The sequence below is a fragment of the Rhea americana genome, unplaced genomic scaffold, assembly GCF_003343005.1.
Source record: "Rhea americana isolate MKP2758 unplaced genomic scaffold, rheAme1 scaffold_104, whole genome shotgun sequence".
Classification (NCBI taxonomy): domain Eukaryota; kingdom Metazoa; phylum Chordata; class Aves; order Rheiformes; family Rheidae; genus Rhea; species Rhea americana.
The window spans coordinates 1,884,316-1,910,490 of NW_028185084.1; the positions used below are offsets into that span (position 1 = coordinate 1,884,316).

The following is a 26,175-nucleotide window of genomic DNA, read 5'->3' on the forward strand; positions in this document are numbered from 1 at the left end:
TTTTTTTTTTTTTTTTTTTTGTCTGTCATTTTAGAAGAATGACAACCAAGGCCCTTATCTTTGGTCCTGCCTTACAAAAGGAAAAGAGAATCTCTTTCTTTACTTCCAAGGTCATTGAGTACCTAGGGAGCAAGCCAGCAAAACATGCACTTTTTTCTTTCTATAATTTATTCGAATTCCTGGGAACCATTTGTTGCTTTTTAGCACTGCTTTATTGCAAAATGCACTGAAACTGTTTCTGTGACGTGACTGTGCAGCCCACCTTTSTGTGATGTAGCCACTTGTTTTCCTTAAATATTGATGTTTCTAGCTTAATGAGGCTATAGTTTCCAAACTGTTTTAAGRTTGCTTTGGGAAGTAGCTTAAAAAAAAAGAGAGAGAGAGAAATAGTGAACCACTGTTAGGTACTGCTCTTACACTCAGAGGCAGGAATTCTAGGAACTCCATGAACTGTCCACGGTCTCTGCAGAATGAATTGCTACCGTGGACCTGTGATAGTCAACACATGAAAGAATTAAGACTGCAGTAATTGTGATATTTGAACTAGAATGGTCAGGATGTCATTTAAATATGGTTGAAAATACCCCAAGAACAGATCAGACTATAAAATATTTTTGTTTTTCTAGTAGCTTATCAGGATCATCAGCCATATGAGTGTGATTTCATAAAGCTTCACTTACACATGATTCTTTCCTAAAGTGGTGTGAGGCATGAGATCGCCACACTTATTTGCACCCGGGCCAGCTGAGATGCACAATTCCTTTCAAACCATGGATACACTGGGCTACTGCAAAAAGAAATGAATAAATAGACCAAAGTGTTTTTTTGAATATTGAAGCAGTTTGACTTTAAGAGAGATTCAGGGATATAGAGCAGATTTTCATCTTATCTGGATGGATGTTCAATTTGTTCCTAATGCCAAAATTACATCTGAGACTCTTTAGCTTGACTCATGAGATCTGTCCTCGTTGTTCTTATTTTGGGGACTTGCAGGATGAACAAACTTTCCTGCCTTGCAGTATCTGCCCTTAGCATTGGCATGCCTCTGAGCTGAACCAAGTACCGATTTCCAGATTTCCAGAGATGCTTTTGAATGTGCTGTTTTCTTTGCCACTTTCTACCTCACCAGCTTTCTCATTTCACAGCCCAGACTGTTGCCTCTTTTAAGCCTTAAGTGGAAAACTGCAGTAGCTAAATTAGCCTTCAGTACAGTTCTGCCTTGAAAAGTGACTGTATCAAAATGTGCCTTTACAATCAATTGACCTGTTCCTTGCAAACACTGAGTATCATTTTTGCTTAACTTTCCAACTAAAATGAGAGAATATTGCTTTTAGCCCTTGAAAGGAAATACAATTACAGGACAGCAAACTGGGTTTTGTTTCAGACTCTGCACTGCCAACAGAATTGTTAACTGGGTTCCAATTGCGAAATTGTTATGGCTAATGATGGAGGACCAGAAAGAACTAGCTACAATTTAAGAATGAATTTTGATGCTAGTTTGCAGGGCTGACTTGATGAAGTTGTGGGGCAGTAACAGTTTGAAGAAACCCCTAGTAAATCTGAAAATGGGGTGCCAACCTTGAGTTACGTTGGAATAAGCTGATTTTAAAGGATGGAGGGTACACTTACCTGCTCTGATTTCTGATGACTAAAGTGTGAGACAGTTCTTTAGTCATTGGCAAGATACAGGTTTTTCTGGGACACAATTCATCTGCCCCCTTTTGTGTGTCTGCATGAGGAGGGGTGGTGCTAACAAGCACCTTTTCTGTCCACTAACTAGAACAATGATCTAGACCAGGAGCTCATGGATATATATCTCCATTGTAGGTATGGACAGTTRGAGAGGCAGCTCCTACCCTTTCACTTGGTCCTTTTGAAATGCAAAGTTGACCACTCAACCATTTCAAGATGGGTTCACATAATTGCCACTTGTTCTTGGAAATTTTTACTGACTTATCTCTTATGTGTGAGCTGAGTGGGTCCAGTGGAGAGCCAGAGAAAGGAGGAGGAGTGGCAACTGCAGTTCTGTAAATAGAGATGCATGACTTAGGGCATCTTCTGGGCCAAGCAGAGCCCTTCCTGCCTTTAGCATACTTGGATGAAACCAACTTCATGGCTTGCTTCATGGCTAGTGGCTAAGTACAATGGCCAGCATGTCCCCAAAGACTGTCGCTAGACTTCCAACAAGCAGGTTCAGGGGCTTGTTCTGGTTATTGAGCATCCCATATTAGTAGCTTCAATCATGCCTGCCGTTCAAGAGCTGGGCAGGCAGACAAATGACCGTAGGAGCCCTCCGGTGCAAGCTGAGGACTGTGCTCTGTCCAGTTTGGTCCCAGAATCTTTTGCCCCCATCTGCCTTTCTCATAGTCCAGTGGTACCTGTTCCTTGTTCTTAGATATAAAGCTGGCCTGAATGATCCAGGACCCAAAAGTCGAGAGGAGGGGTGACCCGTGCCAACCCTTACAGTCATTTCATAAAGCAAACTCTGGTCTTTTTCTGACAGAGGGAATGGCAGAAGGAATTCAGAAGTGTTATTGAAATGCTCACTGATCTTTCTTTTCCCTCCTCCTGCTTCTTTATTTACTTTGTCAAGATAGCTTTCCTTAGAAAGACAGCACAGCAACTGGACTTGATTATTTCCTTAACTTATGCAAACCCTGAGGCTTACGAGAAAGAAGGTGGGCAGCATGCGAGGTTTTAATATACATTTACCAGAAGTTAATGAACAAGCACAGAACCTTGAGGGCATACAGCAATGTTATCTTTAATTTTATTAAATATTTATGCAATTCTTTTCTTCTTTGGGGCAAAGTACAGCTCCTCCTGAATATTTTTAATTACCAAGTCACTGCTAGGCATGTTTGACTGTGCAGGTTGGACCCACTGAGAATGATTAAATGAATATTGAGAGAAAGAGCATTAGGGAATCTCTGAACCTTTAAAAGTAGCAGGATTTTTGCCCTCCAAAAAAGTAACAGTAGCAGCCTCAGTCACTGGGGACACAGCACAATTTTGTCTTACCAAAGCTCTTTCTTGAGACTTCTGCCGGCAATTCAGACTCTGAAGGGGTGAAAGATAAAACTTAGAGTACCTTAAAGGGCACAAATAACTTTCAATGCAGTGGCTTCTGTGATGTCTGTGTTTCCACAGAGGTTCCATATGTTGGCATTTGTTAGCTTGGTTTAGGCAAAAATCCAGGATCTCTTTTTATTCCTCCCTTGAATGTAGCCTGCCAATAAAGGATATGCATAAGTACCTGATTCAGAGTTTATTCAAACTTACGGAAAGCTTTGGATTAATCCTATTGCTTCGTCATTGTATTGACATGTAAGGGCAACTATATATATAAAAAAGAGGAGTTGTGTGTGTTTCCACTCCTTGGTGGTCCCACAAGACATCAGTACTCTAGATTACCTAACCCACATGACTCAGTATCATGTGGTACTTAGGCTATCAAGCTGGCTATGTTGTTTTAGCTTACTGTTGGAAAAGCATCAGCTGTATTTTTTTTATCACTGGCCACTTATAGCTCAGTCAAAAAAGGGTAGCCATTAATGTATATATACCTTGACTAGTTGTTAAGAAGTGCTCCTAGTGTTTTACATTCCTAACTACTTTCTTGGGAAGAAGTCTCATCTTGGAATTATCATTCCAAGAATCATCATTCTGGATGCCATCTCCAAACATATGGAGGAAAAGAAGGTGATCAGGAGTAGTCAGCATGGATTCACCAAGGGGAAATCCTGCTTAACCAATCTGATAGCCTTCTAGGATGGAATGACTGGCTGGGTAGATGAGGGCAGAGCAGTGGACGTTGTGTACCTTGACTTCAGCAAGGCTTTTGACACTGTCTCCCGTAACATCCTCCAGGATAAGCTCAGGAAGTGTGGGTTAGACGAGTGGACAGTGAGGTGAATTGAGAGCTGGCTGAAAGGCAGAGATCAGAGGGTCGTCATCAGTGGCGTGGAGTCCAGTTGGAGGCCTGTGGCTAGTGGTGTTCCCAAGGGCTCAGTACTGGGTCCCATGCTGTTCAACTTTTTCATCAATGACCTGGATGAGGGGACAGAGTGCCTCCTCAGCAAGTTTGCCAAGCTGAGAGGAGTGGCTGAYACAGCCGAGGGCTGTGCTGCTGTTCAGAGAAACCTGGACAGGCTGGAGAGTTGGGTGGAGAGGAGCCTCATGAAGGGCAAGTGCAGAGTCCTGCACCTAGGGAGAAATAACCCTAGGCACCAGTACAAGCTGTGGGCTGACSTTCTGGAGAGCAGCTCTGCAGAGAAAGATCTGGGAGTGCTGGTGGATGACAAGTTGACCATGAGCCAGCAATGTGCCCTTGCGGCCAAGAAGGCCAGTGGTATCCTTGGGTGCCTTGGGAAGAGTGTTGCCAGCAGGTYGAGAGAGGTGATCCTGCCCCTCTACTCAGCCCTGGGGAGGCCTCATCTCGAGTGCTGYGTCCAKTTCTGGGCTCCCCAGTACAAGAGAGACRTGGAGCTACKGGAGAGAGTCCAGCGTAGGGCTACAAAGRTGATCAGAGGGCTGGAGCATCTGCCCTAGAAGGAACGGCTGTGAGAGCTGGGCCTCTTCAGCCTGGGGAAGAGAAGACTAAGGCGGGATCTTATCGATGTGTGTAAGTACCTGAAGGGAGGGTGTCAAAGGGACGGGGACAAACTCTKTTCAGTTGCCCTGTGTGACAGGACAAGAGGCAATGGGCAGAAAGTGAAGCRCAGGAAGKTCCGCCTGACYGTGAGGGGGAATTTCTTCCCTGKGAGAGTGASGGAGCACTGGCACAGGTTGCCCGGAGAGGTTGTGGCGTCTCCTTCTCTGGAGATCTTCAAGGCCTGCCTGGATGCAACCCTGTCTAACATGCTCCAGGTGACCCTGCTGAGCAGGGAGGTTGGACTAGATGATCTCCAGAGGTCCCTTCCAACCTTACTSATTCTATGATTCTAATTAGTCTGGTGTGTTCTGAAAACAAAGACTGCAAAAAGCAACCAAACCTAGAGAACAAGAAATGAAATTATTGTGGATTAATAGGATAAAAATTAGCGGAGTATAGTTTTCTTTTTGAACTGCTGCCTCTATTTTGTTACCAAATGAAACAAAAGTCTCCCGGTACTTTGCAAGGTTGGTGRTCTTGGTGTTGTCAGGTCTCACTTATCTTCTAAGAAAGTGTTCCTGTCCCTCAAACTAATCAGGCATTTCATCTCTGGATGGCCCAGATCAATTATGTCACATCATGTAGCAGAGCACCACGAGCAAACAAACACATTGTGGCACAAAAACGTCACCTAAAACTCTGCATTAACTGTACGTTACCCTTCAATGGGTACCAGGATGCACTTATTATCTCTTGTCTCCATAGTGACTATGGCTATGAAAGGCACAGCAACAACCAGTGTGTCGCAGCCTTCTGGTTTAACCCATCCATCCTGTCCAAGGATTGCAGCATTGGTCAAAGCTACTTGAACAGTACTGGGTAAGTGAGCTTAGCCATCTCTTTATTTTTGGTGATCTTGTAGCAGACAAGTAGTAGACAAGAAAACCTAAATGGTCCTTGTTCTCTGCATCCCACCTAACTGTTTTCCAGTCTTATTTGTGAGATAATATTTGCAGCAGCATCTGAATGGAATATTGCCTCATTCTTCAGAGACGGGGGAGAAGCACATTAGCATAAGTGACAGGTAGATATTGTATTGCTATCAAGTGATGWATGATCCCTGGAGCCCAGACTGGGAGCTCCCCTTTGCTGCAAAATTAAAACACGAATCAAGAAGGTCTATCTGAGYGATGTCTGAACATTTAAAAGGACAGCCTCGAGGTATTTTGCATCATTTTTCATGGAACCTTTTTTTGTCTTACAACTCTTACTTATAACAGGTTTTAGGGAGGCTTAAATGTGCAAATTTTATCCTCATAAAAATATTTTTCCCCTGCCATTTTCACTTTGTGTATACAACGTCTTGAGTTTTCAGAGAAGCTACATGTGCTAGTTTCTCATGGTTTCATCCAGAACAGATGCCAAGTGTAGTTTTTTTTTCTGGTAATATTGTTCTGCAAATGCTGTTCCATTACGATGAGGTTCCTCTGAAGTATTGGTTGCACATGCTGCTATTGAACTGTCATAGTCCTTCCCTGATGCTGTGTGCTCTAAAGCCTTTGTAGGGCTGCATCCGAGTCATGGGTTCTGCATGCTGGTTTGTTATGGCAGGGTTATTTGTGGCTGGCTGATGAAGGTGGCTGAAGAAAGTGGGGGTGCTGTGAGTCTAGAGTCACTTTACCTCAGAGACACCCCTTCAGCTGAAAGATTGCTATGGATGTGGGGTGTGATTGTAGCAGCCCTGGCCAGTATGGCTGCCTATAGCCTTCTGGACAGAGAGCAAAAAGAAAATAGTTGGGTTCTGGATCAAATGAGAAATTACTAGAAGGCASTGATCCCCCTAAACAACACTGTGAATTGCTAAGTATCTTGCAAATTAGCTAATTTCTTTGCTTCCAAGTGGAGCCAAGTGAAAAACCCATTCCTTGAATCATTTTAATACTGAACTGGACAAAGCCCTTGACAGATCATTCCAAGTACTTTCTATCAGAATAGGAGCAGACACAATGTAATAAAAAGCATGATAAAAAGCTGGGATGCAAGGGGCAATCCTGCAGGTGGTAGGAGCTCAGGGGAGCCCTCTGGCTTTTAGCACCCCAGAGTAATTCACCTCCACAATGTGTGTCTGTTCTCAGTGGTGCCACTGAAAGTTTCTGAAGAATATTGGATTGCRATTTGTGTGGTTTTTCTCTGGTTTCGTAAAGCATTAGATTTCTTTGATTCAGTGAGGGAATCATGCAGGTAACTAGTCTGTGAAAAAAAGGCATACATTAATGTGGAAAAACAAAACAAAGAAACTTTTCCGCCTCCTTCCTGAGTCCTCTTTTTGTTACCACTTCCCAGGTACCGAAGGATTGTATCTAACAATTGCACAGATGGCTTGCGAGAGAAGTACATGGCCAAGGTGGAGAAATGCCCTGGAAAAGCACCTCGGGGACTGCACATCCTCACCAGTGATGGAAAATTGGTTAYGGAGCAGGGGCACAATGCCACCTTCATCATCCTCATGGAAGAGGTGTGTCACTGGGCTCAGAGAAGATTTGCAGCATGGCAGAACTGGCACCCTTTTCCTTTTAGCTGTCAGACCAAAGACAGGAAAATAGTGGTTGGGTGGTGATCACAAAATGCTAAGCACTTCTGAGACTTAGAAGTAGGATTCAGGACAATAGGCTGTACACAGAATTTATGAACAATCATATTGAGTCAGACCAAAGGTGTATCTCGCTGGTTATCTTGTCTGTCATGAGAAAGCTGATGCTGAAGAAGAATAGAAGAGCTGGGCAAGAATATGTTCCGCCATTGGGCTCTTTCCACCTCCAGCAAGCTGTAGCTCCTGGAGCTTCTGAAGCAGAGATGGTATCTCTGTGCTTAATATTTCTCAGTTTATGGAGTGCAAAGCTTCAGCAYTGTCTTAGCTGAAACCTTGTTGGGAAAGTTTATGATGGTTGAAGAGCGTTTTCAGACTCATGGGGAGCAGTGAGAAAGGTTCAAATGTTGTTTCTTTACAGTAGGAATTGGGCTCTCCCAGTGCTCCTCAGAATTCCCCAGTCGGAATCCATTTTATTCATAATATTGCTGGATTCCCTCTGTAGCTAACATTAGGATAAATGATACCAGGACATGGTAGTGACTGAAGCATCAAAATATTGAGGCTCTTTTGGTAGTCTCTCCTAAGTCAGGTCTCTCTCTCCTTGGCCATCTAAGTCTCCAGTGACTGTAATGACGTATATATAGTGCAGCCTGTGCCACCAAGGTCTGTGGCCAAGTGGTGGGCTGGAGAGCTAAGGCACTTTGTATGTCTTTGGGCTGACAGGAAGGGTTCTAAAATGACTTTTTGCCTCTGCTGGTCWGTGATTTGGTGCCCAGAGGCCCATGTGACCACACTACAAAAATCCATGCTCTATTTGCAGCTACYACATTCCCCTACTGGCTTTTCCAGTGCAGACATATGGGCTGCTGACTGGTCATAGAAAGCARTTAGGGAAGGCTCAAGTTCAGAGCAGAAAAGGCAGTGATTTTCCCACCATGGCTTGTGTTACATTTGTTCTGTGATTAAACAGAAGGGCCAGTTCACAACCTTACTTCAAGCACCTTTGAATGTTTCAGGAGAGGTAGCTAGGGAGTGAGCTGGTACTGGAGAACCACAAGTGCATTTTGTCATCCACTGTGTCCTATGTACTTTGTTTTGGGACACAGCCAGACAGGCCATGGCCACGAACATAGGGACGACAATATCAGGACAGACTCGAGGCCTGCTTMTTCAGTATCCTGCTTCTGACAGGAACCAGTAGTGGATCTCTAGGGAAATTATATTAGAAACAGTGCAAGTATAGTGTCCCTTCCCCTCCCARTCCCAGTGTAGCCTCTATTGGCAACTTGGACTTGCAAGAATACTGGTGTAAGTCTGAGCATACTGCCTCAGAAAAGTTTTTCTAATGATACCTTATTGCTTTCTTTTCTTTTTTTAACACACACACTTCCATTAATTTAAAATCTTCTACAGAAACTAAGTGCTTTATCAGGACCACTCTAATTTGACTGGGCCTCTTTACATACTTCCTCAGAGGTTCATACATGGTCTGCTTTTATACAAAGGGGATTTCCTGTCTACCTGGCTGATTCTTTTATATTCTGCAAACTTGACATGATAAGACGATTTGTGTAGATGCTAGCGAGTGGGAGTTCAGAAAAGAACAGACATAATCTAAAAATTAGGAATCTGGTAGTAATTTATTAGGGAACTCAAGTGGAACTGCTGCATATAAAGAATGATAAACAGATGGGGAATAAATTAGCAGTCAAGGTAGCTGAAGAGTAGAGTCTTTACAAGCCTTTACAAGACTTCAGAGATTGAAGAGGCAGATGAATAAATAGATGAGGATCTTTGGCCCTGTGTCTTATGTCCAAAAATAAGGATAGTTAGAAAACCATTTCATTGAAACAATTTTTTTCTGAAGGAAAAGGATTTCAAGTACATGTCTTTATAGGTAAACAGCATATTCCACAGAGAATTCTGTGCTGAGTTTGTTTCTTAAAAGAAAAGCCATTTTAAGAGGGGGGGGAAAAAGAACAGTGAGATTGGAGGTAAAAATATTCATTCTTTCAGTGTGAACTTATGAACGTTTGAAGGCAATATCAGGAAAACAAATTAATTTTCATCAAAATGTTTTCTGATAGGTGGAGAAAATCATTTTCCAAGGAGCCTTAATAATTACATACCCTGCTGTCACGCAGATTCATTCCTGCCTCCCACCGCTTTCTCTGCTCAGTCTCTTTCGTGGTGCTTTTTATTGCACATATGTCTGTACTTGCCTTCTGAGCCAAACTGTAGTCTGACTAGCCCTCTAATGGGTAAATCTGAAGTCTCTATTCAGCCTTTCTGCTACTCCAGATTCTAATCCTGATCAGTAGCTTTGTGATTAGCAGTTGTTTACTTCTCACCTTCTAAATAATACACCTCAATATATCGATACAAGTGGCTGGACTTTATGCTGTGCAGTGGTAAATGAACATTTCATAGTTCACAGAAAACTGATTTTCTCAGGATTTASAAGTTTAGGTTTAGTAGCATTGTCCACAGTGATAATTCGGAATACATGCTAGTGGGCAGAGAAATACAGAGTGACTGATGATGAATTTGCTATGTTTTTAGAAATATGAAGCTGGAGTTTGATTTAGACTGTGTATTTGTATATAAGGAAACATGAAGAAATAAGAACCTTTTTTTTTTTTTTTTAGTCTCAATTTGGGCTTAAACACAGAGAAATAATAGATTGCCTAAAATGTTGTAGGATGGAGTTGTGTTCTTAACCAGACCTGTGAATCTTTCTGCACCTGACCATTCCTTCTCAGCTCCAGCTGCCCTCTGATGGCTGCATAAAATCCCCTCAGGCCTAAATGATTGCTCACATGGCAGCACCAGATACTGAACTGTTCTGTCCCCTTGTCTTCTGTTTATACTCTCTCACAGCATCCCTCTTTCAGTAATTGCACGGTGATGATAAAGGTCAATAACAGGGTGGTAACTGCAAGTGAGCTAAGAAGACAAGCAGGGACTATTCAAAGAACAAGCCCAAGCAAGTATTAGAGCTCTTCAAATCTATTAGTAGGTTGTAAAACCATGTTTATAAAAAAAGAGAGATAGCTACATCCATGCATTTTTATGTAAACATTTTGACAGCTCTGTTAAAGAAACACTTTTAATTCAGCAGCAATGTGGTTGTGTGACTCTGAATGTGATGGGAAGAAAAGTTCACTCCAGAACCTCTTCTCTGTCAGCAGTTGCTTTGTTTCTGATCCTTGGTTGTTCACTTCTCTGCACGAAGAGTTCCATCCACTGCGTCCGTCTTTGTGTGGATTATTTGAGGCTGTATGACTAAATACATTGTGCGTGCGTGCACACACATGCATACACGCACAGACACACTCTGGATGAAATGTTAAATATTAACCCTACTGAAATCAGTGCGGGCTTGGTTCTTAAATTCAGATGGCCAAATTTTCAATCACTCCGCTATCTCTACAGTTCCTGTCGCTTTGYTAGTGTGTCCTCCAGATAGGAAAACTTTCTGAGGCTAGTCTTGATAGGGAGGCAGCTTTGAAGGGATCTTACATGGCAGTACTCTTCTTCACCCATTTCTCTACCCCTTGCCTGCCCACTGAATTCAATACGCAGCGCTCCAAACTTTGTGAAGGCCTTAGTTCGTTCTCTTTTGGTAGTTTACAGGAAATAAAATAAAATTAAAGCAATAAAATGCACTCTTGAATATATATGGAGAGCAATGATTTTTATCCATTTGAAATTCCTCCACTTCATTTCTATTTTAATTTATATTCATAAACCCCAGAATATCTGACACCAATATGGGGCTAGCACACTTCTTTTAACATTTTATTTCCTGGATAGAGAGTTAGGGAAAGGAGAGAAAAAAGAGGATTTGTGTAGTGTCCTGGCTTTACATTGAAAACACAGCTTTTATAACTAAGTGGAAAAATCATCTGTTACTGCTTAGCCATGAGAAGTCTATTCCTGGTTCTCTGCTGCAAACCTCATTTCAAATAGAATCAGGTTGGGGAAGCAAGGAGGAAATAGAAAAGAAAATTGTAAGGCATGAGAGGGGAGCTGCCTTGGTGGGTGCAAGATATTTCAATCCAAGGTCACCAATGATGAATCCAGTGCAAATCAAATTTTTACCTTCTGTTCAGTGTTTTCTACAGGAGATGAGCTTGTGGTCTTAATATATTCCCTTGAGAAGTAGTTCTGAAGAATTTAACAAGCTGTAGGAACCTTTCCTTCAGATAACTGAGTATCCCAAGAGTGTAATTTTGTACCTACTAGAGAATTTTGTAGAGTGAGTCAAAACTCTGTCAGAAGGATCTTATTGACTACTCAGTATTACATATGGGTTTTAGCTTTTTTTTTCTTTTTTTCTTTTTTTGTTCTTGGTTTCTGCTGTATTTATTTTTCATGTCCCAATAGGACAGAGGTGAAAATGGAACCCTAATAAAGTCAAATAGCAGAACTTCCCTGGCTCCTGTGGGAGGGAGAGGAGAGAGAGATAACAGTGGGACCCCTGCCTCTCATGGATGTCTCTGTCTCTGCCAGAGCSTTTGTCATGTAATGGCACCTTTGGTCTTAGTTGCTGGTCATTTGTGTTAGAACAGCCTGTGAGCTATTTAATCTTGATTCAACGACCTTTTTTGCTATGATCCAGCCAATATTCTGCCTTTTTCTTGACTGTCTTGGGATGATGACAAGTCATGATATGAAATGGGTTCATGCTACGTATGAATGTGTTCAGATCATACAAAAAAAATCATTTATGAGGTGGTGTTCACAGTCAGAATTTAGGCTGCAAATCAACAAGTGTTTAACCACACAGGTAAATCTGGGAACCACTGCTAAGGGAGGAAGCTGGTTCTGTCATCCCTAAAATGTTTTGGGATTGTCATATATGATTGTCCTCCAACAGTCTTTTCACTTTGTCTAATCTGTACAGTTCTTCTAGGAAGCTATGCTTTATTTTATGTAATAACTGRCCAAGAGGCTTTAGTGAATTCCGTGAGTTCAGTGGTCTTTTGCAGTGAACTCACTGAAGGTAGAAGCCTGCAGGATTTGAGGTGGTTGTGAGACAGCTGGAAATTAGAACTGGCTGTGTGCTACATGGTTGTTTTCCTCCCTTAATACTGAAAACACATATTACCTTTCWTTCTGACTCTGTGCACTCACAGCAAATGGTGTTTATGAGGTGGACCTGAACTATTGCATCATTTTCTATATAAAAAGAAAAAGTAGCAGTTACAGTTAGGGGCAGAGGTTATTTTTACTCTGGAATCTCACTCTCAGTACAGCCAGGGATTGGTTTCTGTTTTGGGCTGGGAGCATCCCCAAAATGTGGTGGTACCTGCTCCACTCATACTGAGTACAGTGGAWTCCTTCTGGTGAAAGGAAAAGAACRGGCCAATACAGCTTGTGTGTACGCAGAAAGCTAAAGAGATTTAATCTGATTTGTAGTTTTAATTCAGTTTAGTGAAATCATTGCAGTGGGCTTTAGTTCTGTTTAAATTAGCCTTATTTTGTGTTACTTTTAATCAGCTAGTCAGTTTAGTCAGCTGGGGATAAGTATAAAATAAGGCTCCCAGGAACTGAAATAACAGACACTCCTCCTGTTCAACTACAGTGGTTTAAAGCATGATTTAAATTAAAACAGTGCAGTTGCTGCCTCTAGACAATACCTACAATTCTGGAATCTCTTGTCTGTTGTTCCCTTCTTCATTTAATAGCTGTCATTGAAAGTAATCCTAAAAGAGACTTTCTTGTCATCTATTCCATTCTCCTGTGTATCACCAGCCTCTGTCTCTGTCTTGACTGGCATTAGATGAAAGCTGTCAGTCGTCGATGTGGGACTCAACCCACATAAACRTAGCCATCCAAAAGTTACATATCTGGCTGAAACTAGTCATCTAGATTCTCTCTATCATCAGAGTAGGGGGAGAGACAGCTGCAGAGGATAATTCATGTCACCTGTCTCAGACACTTGTTTTAGTATTGGATGTATTGGTCTGTGCAGGTCTCTATCTCTTTCCACCATCTATTCAGGAAGCCTGGAAAACTAGCTAGACTTACAGCGTCTCAATAACTGGGTATTGTTTCTTTGAAACATCTTGGAGGGCCATGTCCACAACTGTTCCGTCTCCAGGATCCCTAATGATCCCATATGCATCTGGGAATTGATCTCAAGTAGACATCTAGCCTGCCATGAATACAGTGCCTCCCATCTCWGCTGCCTTTGATGGACATCACCTATTCAGTAATGGGCTGTGGAAAGACCTGGCCACTTCACTGACACTTAACCACAAACCATGTATTGCACCAGATGATTCAAATGTATTCCTCTTGGTATATCCATGGCACTCTCTCCTATCAAAATCACTGAACCCAAGATGGGGGAATAGCATCTCCTTACAGCTATAAGTTTTCAACTGTTCTAAGCATTACTGGTATATAATTACCTGGTGTTGATTTGAGTCTGGGCCTGTTAGAACAAAGCTAGACTTTTTATGGTAAACCTCTGAGTTTGTGTCCGTGCTAATGAAATAGAGCAGAGCAGTGGAATGAAGGGTAATATAAATTATTCTTACCAGCCAAGTTTCCTAATCCAGCCTTCTCTGTTGCAGGGCGATCTCCAGAGGACAAACATTCAGCTTGATTTTGGAGATGGCATTGCGGTATCCTATGCTAATTTCAGTCCTGTTGAGGATGGCATTCGGCACATTTATAAGAGTGCTGGAATTTTTCAGGTGACTGCATACGCGGAAAACAGCCTGGGCTCTGACACTGCTGTTCTCTTCCTGCATGTGGTCTGTAAGTACTTCCAGCTGCTAGACTCTGTGGTGGAATCCTGACCCTACTGAAAATCCTGGCAAATTCAGTGAAGTCTAGGAGTTCATGCAACCTCACCTATATATACAACTCACACTCTTCCACAGGCTTGGACTTTTAGGCATTCCTCTGTCTTACAAGCTAAATTTTATTGAATGTCTTGAGGAGAAAACATCTTTTTATGCTGGTATGTTTACAGCCTTCACAGCTACAGAGAAAAACTTGAAAATGTTTCTTAAGCTTTCCTAAAAGGGTCAGAGACCAAATAACATAAAAAACAAAGTCCAAATGTGTGTTTTCAATGTAGTACTAATAACAAAGAAGTTTCAACTAATATTCCAGGTTTTGAGCCACTGATTCAGAATTTGGGGTGATTTCAGTGCTGATTACATGTGACAAAAACATTACAATGAGCATGGTTCCTGGGATATGAATGTGCTGAGAACTAATGTATTTGACATGCACCCCTGACTTTCCTCTCCRTTTGGTAGGTGAATGCAATTTCCCTCCACTTGGCACATGAGCAGATTCAAATATAGAGCCCTCAAGGGACTTTCTTAAAGCCACAGGAAACAGCAYATATTTTAAGATAAGATCTGGACGATCCTGGATTTTTTTTCTGTTTTCAGATTACTAGGTCTTCTGGGCTCCATCTGTGTTTGGATGCACTCTTAAGTTGTACTCCCAACAGTGTTCAGAGGCCATGCCTGTCTTTCCCCTTAGCCTGCTAGTATACCTTCTCTCCTGTCTGCMTTTTTCTTGATCTTTTCCACGGGAAGGAGGGAAGTCAGAAATTTCCAAAACACAAGATCATTTTTCTTTCTAATTTCAAGCTCCCTGTGTGAAGGAATAAATGTTCCCTGAAGCCTTTACCATGCTTGTAATTCCTTCAAAGTCAATCATGACTGCATTTAACAACCTGTTATTAGAGCATTAACTGTTTTTGCTTTCACCTTGGGCCATTAGCTGACGAAAGTAGTGCTTACCTGGTAATAACAACCAGCTTCATATGGATTATCTAAATTTCTCTTAGGAACAGCTGTTTCACAGTGAGGATTTTGGAGCAGAATGCAAAGAGGCTTGGCCTTCTTGTGTCACTCTGCTCACTTCTGCCTCAGCCTCTCAATTCTCTCCTTTGACCTTTATAGCTTTCTCAGGGTGCCCAGCTTTACTATATCAAGAGAAATATTTTCCTGGCATTTACATTCACACAAACAATGAGAATTAAAACATATGTCARTGCTAGGCTTTTATTATGTTTGAATCTGCTGGTCAATACAGAAGATTTGACCTTGGAGGTTAAATGTACAGACAGAATACCTCATGGTGAACCAAATTCTGGACACCCAATCTGGAGTGCCAGGGACAGTGTGATGGTCTGCCAATTCTACATGACAGAGCTCCCCTCCATCTCGTGGAAGTATCACCCTGGTGTACAAAAAAGATCAGTTACTACCTGTGACTTCTCCTTGTATTTCTGATCTGCACCACAATTTCTTCCTCATCAGGTGATGTACAGCATAGGCCTCCTGCACCTCCTTGTAGTCTGAAACAAACACTTCTCTTCATATCTGACAGGGAATTCAGCCTCTCCTTCATCACGTAACTGCCTCTTCTTAGCAAGGTGGGATATCCAGCCAAAAGTGGATTCGATACCTTTCATATAAGGAGGCAGTTTAAATAAGTTGTAGGAGGCTGGGTATGATTACTGTATATTTTGTATTAGTAAAGTCATATTGTTTCTACTGCTATTTAAATCACCCTTATTATAGCACCTGTCTGGTGCTGCAAGATTATACTGAAAGAAAGGAGAAATAAGTTCTTTGGATTCAAGCAAGAATTGTCCCCTCCCCTGAAGCTGTAGCAGTGGTCAGTAAGCTTTTTTACTCTTCTGGAATCTGCTGTTGAGCTGTTCATCCTCTCAGTTAAGTGAGATGAAAATATTAATATTTTTTCTCTTATCTGCACCGTCAGAAAATTTTGTGGGAACTTGTCTATTCTTGGGAACCTAGAGTGTTGTCACAGGCAAATTTCAGGAGTTGCTTGCTGGTAGAGACCCCTTTTGAAAGGCAGAATGAAAAAGAATCGGTTTCAAGGGGCCAGAACCAAGAACAGGGTCGCATTGTGTTAGGAGCTGTATGTTCTGATCTCTTGCTTTCCAAAGATCCTGTCATCCAAGTAGGTGGAGGAGTGACTAATGATCCCATTTCATACTTGAAGAGCTGAGAGGTAACATAAGAATATCATCTGAGTTTAAATCAGCGAATCTTGTGATCCCCTAAATTAGTGTCTTCTCTGAAAAATCTTCCTTCTTTCTTATATCATCCTTTCCTTCTCACTGTGCAAGTCTATCAGTTTGCTGTGCTTTTAAATGTACCAACCAGAAGGGATCAGCAACATAGTTTGTCTGATGTGTGGCAGGTACCAGCTAAAATTTAGTACTAGCAAAAATAAAAAAAAAAAAGAGGAGGAGGAAAGAAATGCAGATGGAAGGAAAAGCTTTAAATTAAAATATATCAGTATTTTCTCCATCTGTTTTTCTCTGGAGAGGAACTGGCTTCTTAATTCTGAACTGGACTTAATGCACTGGACTAGTTCTGGGCATTTTGTTCTATCAGATGTAATTTTACATTGATACTTTTTCTTGTTGKTTTTTTAGGTCTTTATGAAACAACTCTGTCACTACCTCTATGTTAAAAGCTTTGGCATGCCATTACATACATCTTCCTGTAGTTCTTCCCTTTTTGCTTATGCAAGCTACAATGGACTACAATATTGTTTCATAGGAAAAAAAAAAAAAAAAAAAGGCAAAGATAACTGATCCCCCTGCCACACACAAAGAATTCTCAAGATCTGACCGAATGCAGAAAGATACCAAGGGAACGTATTTTGCCCAATGTCAAGAATCTTTGCTCTGAAGACCTCCTGAAGAGGAAATGTCAGTGCATATTTAATCAAACCATGAATGCTTCACATATCATCAGATTTTAGCCACCTTGGCTAAAATTTGCCCACAGTTTTGGTGCTCAGTGGATATATTTTCAAGCAAATGCTCTCTTGTCTCCTATCCTTCAAGCCCTTGAGAAGAGTTTGCCCTATCCAGTGCGTAGCCCATTCATAGCCCTCAAACTGCCTTTAAAAATTCTCCCTGTCTTCTCAACCCACTACTGACCTTGTCTGAGATCAGCACTGTGGAAAATGTGCTCCTGTCTCCCTTAGACTTAAGAGTGATAAAAAATGCACAATCTTGTTTATTAATCTGTTATCTTTCTCTCTTGCTTATTGACTGAGATTCTTTTGCATTTCTATAATAGAGTCTCAATGCTGGCATAAAGCATTTGATTTAAAGGAAAGATTCTTACTGTTCACCACAGAACAGAGAGGCTTTAACTCAAAGCCTCTAATAATGAACTGCCTCTTCCCACAGGTCCAGTGGAGCACGTCCATCTGAGTGTCCCCTTTGTTGCCATCAGGAATAAGGATGTCAATATTACTGCGGTGGTTTGGCCCAGCCAGGCGGGCACTCTTACCTACTTCTGGTGGTTTGGTAACAGCAGCAAGGTAGAACCACCCTCTGGTTTACCTTTACTTCCTAGTCTTGTTGCACCAGTCAGGGAACTCTCTGAGCCATAACGAAAACCTGCCTTTGCTTGTTTTGTATTCTGTGTTTGTTTTTTYTTTCTTTATCTAAAAAAGGTTGTCATTATCTGACCTTTTTGATTTTGTTTCTTCCTATCTCATGTTGTTGTTCTTAGGAGTCATTACTTTTTTACATTTGGTTGTTGTCAGCCCTACCRAGCTTTGAAGACCACTGTTATTACTAAAATTCACTTGCAATTTAACTAAATTATATATTGCTATATATGGGATAATAGTGGCTTTCAATACAGTGTTTAAAAACTGCTGGTGTTCCAATAACCATAGGCCTTTCCATTATGTACCAGTATGTAGTATATAATGCTGGATTCCAACACAATACTTTAAAGCTGTTGGTGTTCAAATAACCAGTTGTATCTAGAATTTCAAGCTAGACTCTCRGTGAATTGTTCGTGCCTGTCCATGACCATTGTTCACAGCCTTAGATATATGTATTAGAGATATATGTGAGACTTCTTTGTACTGAGTTTCCAAGGGACTGGCAAAAATGTATTATAAAGAGCCTTTTTATCAATAGTTAAAATAAGCAAAACTATAAAATGGAATTCAAATGGAGAAAGCAAAGAGTTGCTTATTAGTTACAGCTAATGCTGGTTTAGGAGTGTGAGAGCTGATGCACAGGTACTATATTCTGTTACTGCAGTTGTGAACTGATAATTTTACAATTTAGCACCTGCTCTTATTTGAAAAAGCAGTTTAGATCACATTATTGTCTACATTATTGAACTGCAATTGAAGGTGGGCACTGAAGTGAGATCACAGTTGAAAAAATGAGGATTTTTACATGAAAATATGGAAACTGAAATAAAAAATAGCAGAGATACAGGTATTTTATTTTCTGTTTGGCAAAGTTGCTTAAGTTGTAGCCTCTTACCCTGACTACCAACAATAACAGAAAAAAAAAAMCAGTAAGTGCTTTGCCTACTGGGATTTTGCATCAAGTTAGGAAGCTCACTGTAAGAATCATCTGTTTTAGAGGAGGAATAATTGAGCCACCAAAAGAGCTCAGAAACAAAAACCAGTTAATATAAGTTAGCAAGTTACTGTTACTTAGTTGAGCTGTGGCAACCACACACACACATATATATATATACACATTTAGTTCATGACAAGTAAAAAGTAATTCCAAATTGCTTATCCTGCAGTGAAAGAGGAGCATGCAAAAACACATTACAGCTCAGTGACTTTGGGCTCTGTGCTCACGTGTGGACAGCCATTAAAGTATATCTTTCTTTAGTTTTATCTTTATTTATCACAATTTAGGCAGTGGTAACTTGATCATCTGCTTAAACCCTCTAGTGTATCCAGGTGTTAGAGTGTTCCTGCCAGTGCTTTTGTTCTTAACATAGAAGTTGGTTGTGAATAGGGCCTGAAAAAAAAAGACTTTTTAAAATAGAAAGTAAATTAGAAAAAGGCAGAGCAAACCTGTGCTACTTGCTGAAGATTTCTACCCAGTTCTCGTGGTGCTTGGATCTGGCTTGTCAATATGATCTATTATCTTTCATATACATTAACTCAAATTTCAGACCTGTCAGCAGCAGAGTACAGGCAGATTTGGATGTGTTTGGGATGGATGGTTTGGAAATAGCTTTACATGTAGTAGCTGACTCTAGTAATATCTAGGAGTGATTTTACTTGTTGCTGAAATACACTGAGGTATRGATTGGTAAAGATTGTGCCTTTTACCTGTGGCCGAATCAAGGATCCAGAGCATTTTTCATTCTTTACAGTGTTCTCTGCAGCCACTTCATGAAGTGTGCTTCAGCTGTGCCCCTTAGCATTTGACAGAAGTATGGCAAAGGATATAAATATGGCAACAGCAGCATCTGCTTTTATTTTATTTATTTTATTTTTTCCCCGGGCACCAGTTTGCATCACATCAAATCTCGTTCTGGAATATTTAATGTATATCTCAGATCCCTGTCTGTGCCTGCTCACAGGCACTCTGTGGTGCTCTTAGTGCAGGTGGAAGATGCAGACACTGTGATCTGTACATGAATTATGTGATGTGGTGTGTAGGATTGTCCATAATGAATACCTGGCATTGTTAGGTGATATATTCGGATTGCATACTGAAGAAGTGCAGTTTCTTTTCCTCTTCAGCCTGTAGGCATCCCAGACAGAACCACATGTGTCTTGTGTCACTTTGCAGTCTTGCTAAGGTACTCTCTGTGCTGCTGCACAGATGAATGTTGTCTTACATTCAAATGACCTGACTAAGGCTCTTCTACTGCCTTCCCCCTCCTGCTGGAACCGTCGTACTGAATTTCTACTGTGCTAATTTCGCAGTGTACCCAAAGGCCAATTTGCTTGGATTAACACAGGTCCAGTCTAATAAATGTGTCCAGCTGTCTAATAGGTTTGAGCAAATGAACCTTAAACTGCCTGATTTAATTTAGAGTTAGTTTCCAGGTCTTGATGCTTGAATTAAAATTAAAGAGTTGGCTGAATGTTAAAGCTCCATGATGGAGGTGAAATCAGCCATGATAATGGAATGTCCATCCCACAGACATACAAAAAGGAAAACCAGCAATTTCAAAGGCCACATTGACTCCTCTTACCTGCCTTTGCATGAGATCACAACCTGTAACCCCCCAGAAAGACAGCTAATATCACTGCAGTTTGATACAGGCCCATTCTGCTTGTCCAGGATGTGTATGTGTCTACGTATATGTCAGCTAGCACTCCAGGTGCTTGCATGAGCAGRTGTGCTTGCTCACTTGGTCTGCAAGTCGCCTGTAGTTGAATTTTTTTTCGTTGCTTTTTCAGATCAATGATGAGGAGTCAAAGTAAGTTATATTCTGCAGGGGGAAAATCTGTTTGCCAGCCTGTGCTGTGCCAGTGGAAGCTTTGACTTGAAAATGCCATGAAAATGGCATGGATTGCCACTGTTGTGAAATGCAGCTTGACAGGATGAAGTGTGGAAGCTGGGAGGTTAATGTTTAGTGTTTTTATTTCTCTGGAAACAAATTGGCAGTGAATGCTACAATGGTTTTATCCATGCTCTAAGTCCTGTATGTGTTTTTGCAATGGAGACTAATATCACTATTTCTATTTTAATGGCTTAATCCAAACACAGAGACCTGTCTGTAGACTAGCAATCAGATCAGTAGCACTGCTAGGACTGGAGCTGTTGATTTTCAATACACAAATCTCCTCAAACGTGGTACTCTTCTCCTTTATATAGGTATCACTATGAGAGTTTCCTGTTTGAAGAGGAGAGCTSTAGTGCTATTAAGGACATTTTTGTTTGAAAGGGTGCAGATAAAGTCAGTCTGTTCTGCTAGGGCTCTGAACTGGCCAAASGCTGGTCAACTTTACTCTGGAAGCCATCCAAACACATTCAGATATCACTCTCCCTAGCTATTATGCCATGCTTTCAGCCTTGTTAACATAGCCTGCCAGCTTATGGCTGCAGCTAGCTTATCCATCCTAGAGGCTCAGAACATGGACAGGGCAATGCAGGGTGCCCTTTCTCTGTCCTGAGCAGAGTTGCTCTGAGATGGATAGATGGATTTGCATCATAAAAGCGATGGCCGGTCCTGAATCTAAACAACATAAAATGTTTGAAGAAGAATCTGCAAAGGTTTATACCCAAACCCTGGTCTGAGCTGGACTGTGTGTATTGTACAGCTTGTATAGCAACTGTGTGAGTTTATGTGTGTGTATGTATAGAGCACTGCATCTGCAGCACTTGCTCTGTTAGAGGAGAAAGGCTATTGTGGCCTGGTAGATCAGCCAGCTGCCTGTTGCTGTGATGCTGAGTTAATATCATGCTGATTTTGATATCATCTGTGTTTACTTCTTGTAGCCTCTCATCAGCTTGGAGAGCAGCATCTCATATACCTTCACCATGGAGGGGATGAACACTGTCACGGTGCAGGTTGCTGCAGGCAACACCCTGATYCAAGACACCAAGGAGATCGCAGTGCATGGTACCCTTAGCCTTTTGTAATCAGAACTCAGGGGATGTATAGAGGTGAAACACAGGCAGTTGCTGCTGAACCAAAATGAACTCTCTCTCTACTCCCTAGTGCCTGGAGGAACCGCTGAAGGCAAATATTTATTAACCATAAACCATGTAGATAAGCTTTGTGATGATCACCAAATGCAGGTGATGCAGGAGTGAATTGGATGGGGCAACTAGCTAAATCTGTCAGCTCAGCATTGTAGTGAAATGGCTGGTATCTCCTTCTTTGTCCATTGGTTTCCTGCTTGCATACCCTGACTGGAAACTTCCAAAATAAAACACTTGGAGCTGTAGCCACAATGCCTTCCCTCCGCTACCTAGCTCTGGAAAGAAGCAGGCATGGTGCATTGGTAAGGTGCCCTGAATACAGCCAGCATTCCTGTCTTTATAGTGGTTGTATAAACAATAAAGGTATGGAGAGGTCTGGGAAATGGGTGGAGGGGGCGGAATGGCTCTGTTGCTGGTACCTCTCCCTGTCTTCCTTGCCACAGCTGGAGGTCTGAGTGTGGACTTTCTTGTAGGTGGCTTTTGGTATGTTCTTAGCATATCCACAAATCATGGGCTCTGAAAAGCACCCTTTGGCTGATCAAAGAGCTATTCCAGTTTGGGACTTGATAAAGGCTGAGTGGAATGGCTCTCTCAGCAGTTCTGGCCAAGTCTTTGAAGATTTCTCCAGGGAATAATTATCCCACCTGTGCTATTCTTCACTTTTCTTATCCAGTTGTTGGCATGCAGCATTCCAGGGTGAGCTTTTCTTTGAATGGCAAGTTTATTGAGAGATATGGGCTTCAAATAATTGAGGTTCCACTATGAGATTGAGCTATGTGTCTTGTTTCTATAATTAAAAGATAAATAAATGCCCCACTGGTGACTGGAAAGCTCTATGTTCACGGTTAACAAGCAGCTAAATAACTATTTATTGATTGCCTAGCTGTGAAATGCAATGGGGCTTAATAATCTGTTAATATGATTTAGTAATACCCAAACTTACTATTAGCAAATGTAAGTAACTCTCTACTTGATCATTTTAGGCATTGCAAAATGCAGTGTTTAGTTCTAGGAAACTRTCGCAGCTTTCTGCTGATTTCTGGAACAAACCTGAATTAAACTTATCAGAGCAGAGGCCGAGAAGGGGCCCTTAGGTGATTTTGTTCTGTACCTTTTAGTTGTGAAGTAAAGGTCCCAGTAGGTCCCACAGAGCATTCTTCACTCTACTTTCAAACATCCTGCAAGGAATTTTGCCTTGCTGTGCAAAAGATCCRAAGCTTAAGGGCTCTGTCACAGACAGGAATTCATCCAGATGAAATGTCCAAATAATCTTAGCTGTACCACACCAGAGATTGACCTAGTCTAAGGAGAATGTTGTTCTAGTCCCCAAATCTGGTGATCATTTCAAGTCTGAGTGCTTAAACAAGAAACACCCTAAATGTGTGCTCTAGTTATTTTTTGTTACCAATCCTATGCTAAATTATGAGAATTCTAAGCAGGAAGATATGGCTCTGCTATGGTAGCAGTGAGAATGGGGATTTATGCAGGGTTTTCTCAGTTTGTGATTAACTGCAGAGAATTATTCAAAAAATAAATTGGTCATAGTAATGAGGGGTCAAAAGCTTTGTGTGCCAGACTCTGGGTTAAGCCTTCAGAAGTTTAGAGGGCTTCCCTACTCTGTTTTATGCTTGTTTTATTTAAAAATATATTGCATCATATAAAAAGAAAGAACAAATCTTGCAAAATACGCAAGAGAAATGCTGTGCTGGTACTTCCCTGCTATTCTGTGGATTCCCTCATTTATACTTTTGCTAGTATAATTTGATCTAAAACCAGTTCCTTCTTACAAATGATTAATGTTACTTATCTGAAGTGTCTGTAGAGATCAGGTGCTTCAAGGTGAGGCATGGCACATCTCCATAAACAAAAAGGAGAGTCTTCTACCATGAGAACCTTATGGGATTCCTGTTTTGGATCCGTGCCTCCAGTAATCCTTCCGGCCTAAGTCCATCATGCACATTTGTCATAAGGGTTCTGGGCTTGAGCTCTGGTGTTGAGCACGTCTGAAGAGTAGAACCTGCATAAATTCCCCAAGAGTCTCCTATTGTCAAAGAAAGCTTTGCAGCATAACTAGTGGGTCCACTGCATGTTAACTTCTGTGCAGCAGTAGATGCGTGTTTCAAGTCCCCCTTCTGTAATGCAGGGCTGGCCAGTCTGTTCTTCAGCTGTGGGCTGCGTGCTGATTTTGGCATAACTCTGTGGCATCACTTCCTAGACACAAGTCAGAGCACAGACAGCAGGCAAGGTTAAGGTTGTTCTAATGACCTGAGAGGCATTCAAAATCATAAAGGCATCATCTATTTGGCTAGTCTTACTCTAAAGAATAACATGCTACAGGAAGTACATATGGAGGTACTCCTAGTAAATGGAGATAACCATTTTGTTCAAGATAGTACCTTGTGGTGATGAAAATCTGATGACTGGCAAATGTGTTATAGCTGTAACAAAGCAAACTTCAGTTCCCAGCATCAAAGATCAAGAGGTCCCAGCAGACTCTGGAATGATCACTAGAGAATAGCCAGGCAAGAGAGGAACAAAACAAGGAGGAAACCAAGCAAGCTTAGGTGAAAACTGATGCTAAGATGGCAGACTGGAGATAGCATCTAAAGGAAGGTGCAAGTTTTTTTCTAGGGAAAGGCTCTTATGCCAGCAATGAAATGATTCTGGTGACATTAGAGGTGAGAATTTGAGTTGGAAAAGTTTTTTAAATTATTCTGTATTTGAAGTTAATCTAGGAACTTTTTCTTCCTCCCTGCACTCTGTCAATTAGGAAGTAATTTCAGTGTGTTTCATGAATAGCCGTTACTTGATTAGCCTGCCATTAGCACTGTTGGGATCTGATTTGTTGAGGTATTACCCACTCATGGCTTCCCTCCAGGAGAGCAAACAGATAATGCCTCCTTTTGAAAACGTGTTACTTACAGTAAGTGTTTGCTTTGCAAAGCACAATACATGCAATTGCACAAACCTCCCAAATTTCAGCCAGATGCCACCTTATTTACTGGTCAGCTTCTTTGTAAGCAGAATCTGATGCAGTTTGGTGGCAAAATTACAAAGCTGAGAGGCATCACAAGGGGAAAGCATCCTCTCACCTCCCTCACTCATTCTTCCATTTCTTCTGAGAAAAGCCACAAGTTGGCATTAGGGCAAAATGTTCTTTATAAGGACGTTCTTCCCTTGCAAGCTTTCTATCCTACTTAATCTTAGCCTACCCTTTTTCTTCCTTCATCCTTTCCTCTCTGAAGAATTTTAAGATTCTTTACTTATGGTCTTTCTTTTGACTTCCACAAGCTTTGGCTGTTCCCTGAGTACTGCTCTTTGCATCTTCTCATTGATACTGTTTTTCTGCTCCAGAGTATTTCCAATCTCAACTCCTGTCATTTTCTCCTAACTTGGACTACCACAACCCTGACATCCCTGAATGGAGACAAGACATTGGCAAAGTCATCAAAAGAGCTCTAACACAGGTGAGCATCTGTTTCCCCTTCTTCTGTGCAAACATTGACTAGGCTGTTAAAACATGCAGACTTTTTTAGCATGCTAGCCTAGAAGAATGGGAAAGAACAGCAGTAATGAAGCTATCATTTTAAATTGACTGCTTCTTAATGTGCTGGATCTTTTTATAGAGACAAATTATATTAGGAATTTTGTGAAAATATTATAATTACTGTTATTAATGTTTCTGTGACATTTTTGAGCCTTTAGTATCCCTGAGGACTTTACATATTCTAGATTACAATAGCACCACTATTACTCTTATTTTGCCAGATGGATAGTACAGAATTCACTGTTTTCTACTCAAAACCTTTGCATAGTGTTACTGTGTGTTTTTTCAAGAGCTTATCTGTCCCGTCCCAGAAGGTAGACACTGTAGCATGTTGGATGTTTAAGAAAGATCATTTTAGATATTCCTGATATTCAGACTTCTAATGGAGCTAAGTGTAGCAACTAGTAAATATTACAAAGCTCTGCTTGCTGTCCAGCTGGGGCAAAAAATGAGGACTGAGAGGGAAAACAAACTTACCTTTTAAAATTCAGGCAAAGAGAAACTTTTGGGTTGAAGATGCTGAGTCTTCCTTTGGGATTAATTAGAATATGTAAACTAGTACTCACATTCTTGCAGGAAAAGGAATAGAATAATTTATGTTATCAAATAGCCAGTGACTTTGGTTTTGTGTGAAATCAGAAGATAGATTTAAGTAAGCTTTTGTGTTTTTATTTTCTGCCCAAAAAAGCATCTTGTGTTTTTGTTTCAGCCACAGCTGTTCTTAGAAATGGAAGCTGATTATTTTTACAGGGAAAGTATGTTCCAGGTCAGCTTTTCCTATCTGCAGGCCACTCAAAATTTGCATTTATGAGAGTTTCCTTGATTATTTTTCCATCTTGAGAAACACCTAGTTCTTTTGTTTAAAATTATTCTTCCCTTTTACTGTATTGAGAGTCAAGTTTGCAGAAAAAATGATGTTGTAACTATGAATAGTTACAGACAACAACAGAAATCACATTGAAGTATTTGCTTGTGCA

At 41.1% G+C, this 26,175-nt stretch overlaps 1 protein-coding gene across 1 annotated transcript in view; it reads left to right on the forward strand.

The window, feature by feature from the left end:
- The window catches only part of SORCS3 (sortilin related VPS10 domain containing receptor 3), a 304,653-nt gene that overhangs the window by 268,015 nt on the left and 10,463 nt on the right, over nucleotides 1-26,175 (forward strand). Inside the window, exons 18-23 of the mRNA XM_085308282.1 lie at nucleotides 5,360-5,473; nucleotides 6,938-7,109; nucleotides 13,772-13,958; nucleotides 17,404-17,537; nucleotides 21,445-21,568; nucleotides 25,006-25,118. Coding sequence (XP_085164408.1) covers nucleotides 5,360-5,473; nucleotides 6,938-7,109; nucleotides 13,772-13,958; nucleotides 17,404-17,537; nucleotides 21,445-21,568; nucleotides 25,006-25,118 — 844 coding nt within the window. The remainder of the gene's footprint in view (nucleotides 1-5,359; nucleotides 5,474-6,937; nucleotides 7,110-13,771; nucleotides 13,959-17,403; nucleotides 17,538-21,444; nucleotides 21,569-25,005; nucleotides 25,119-26,175) is intronic.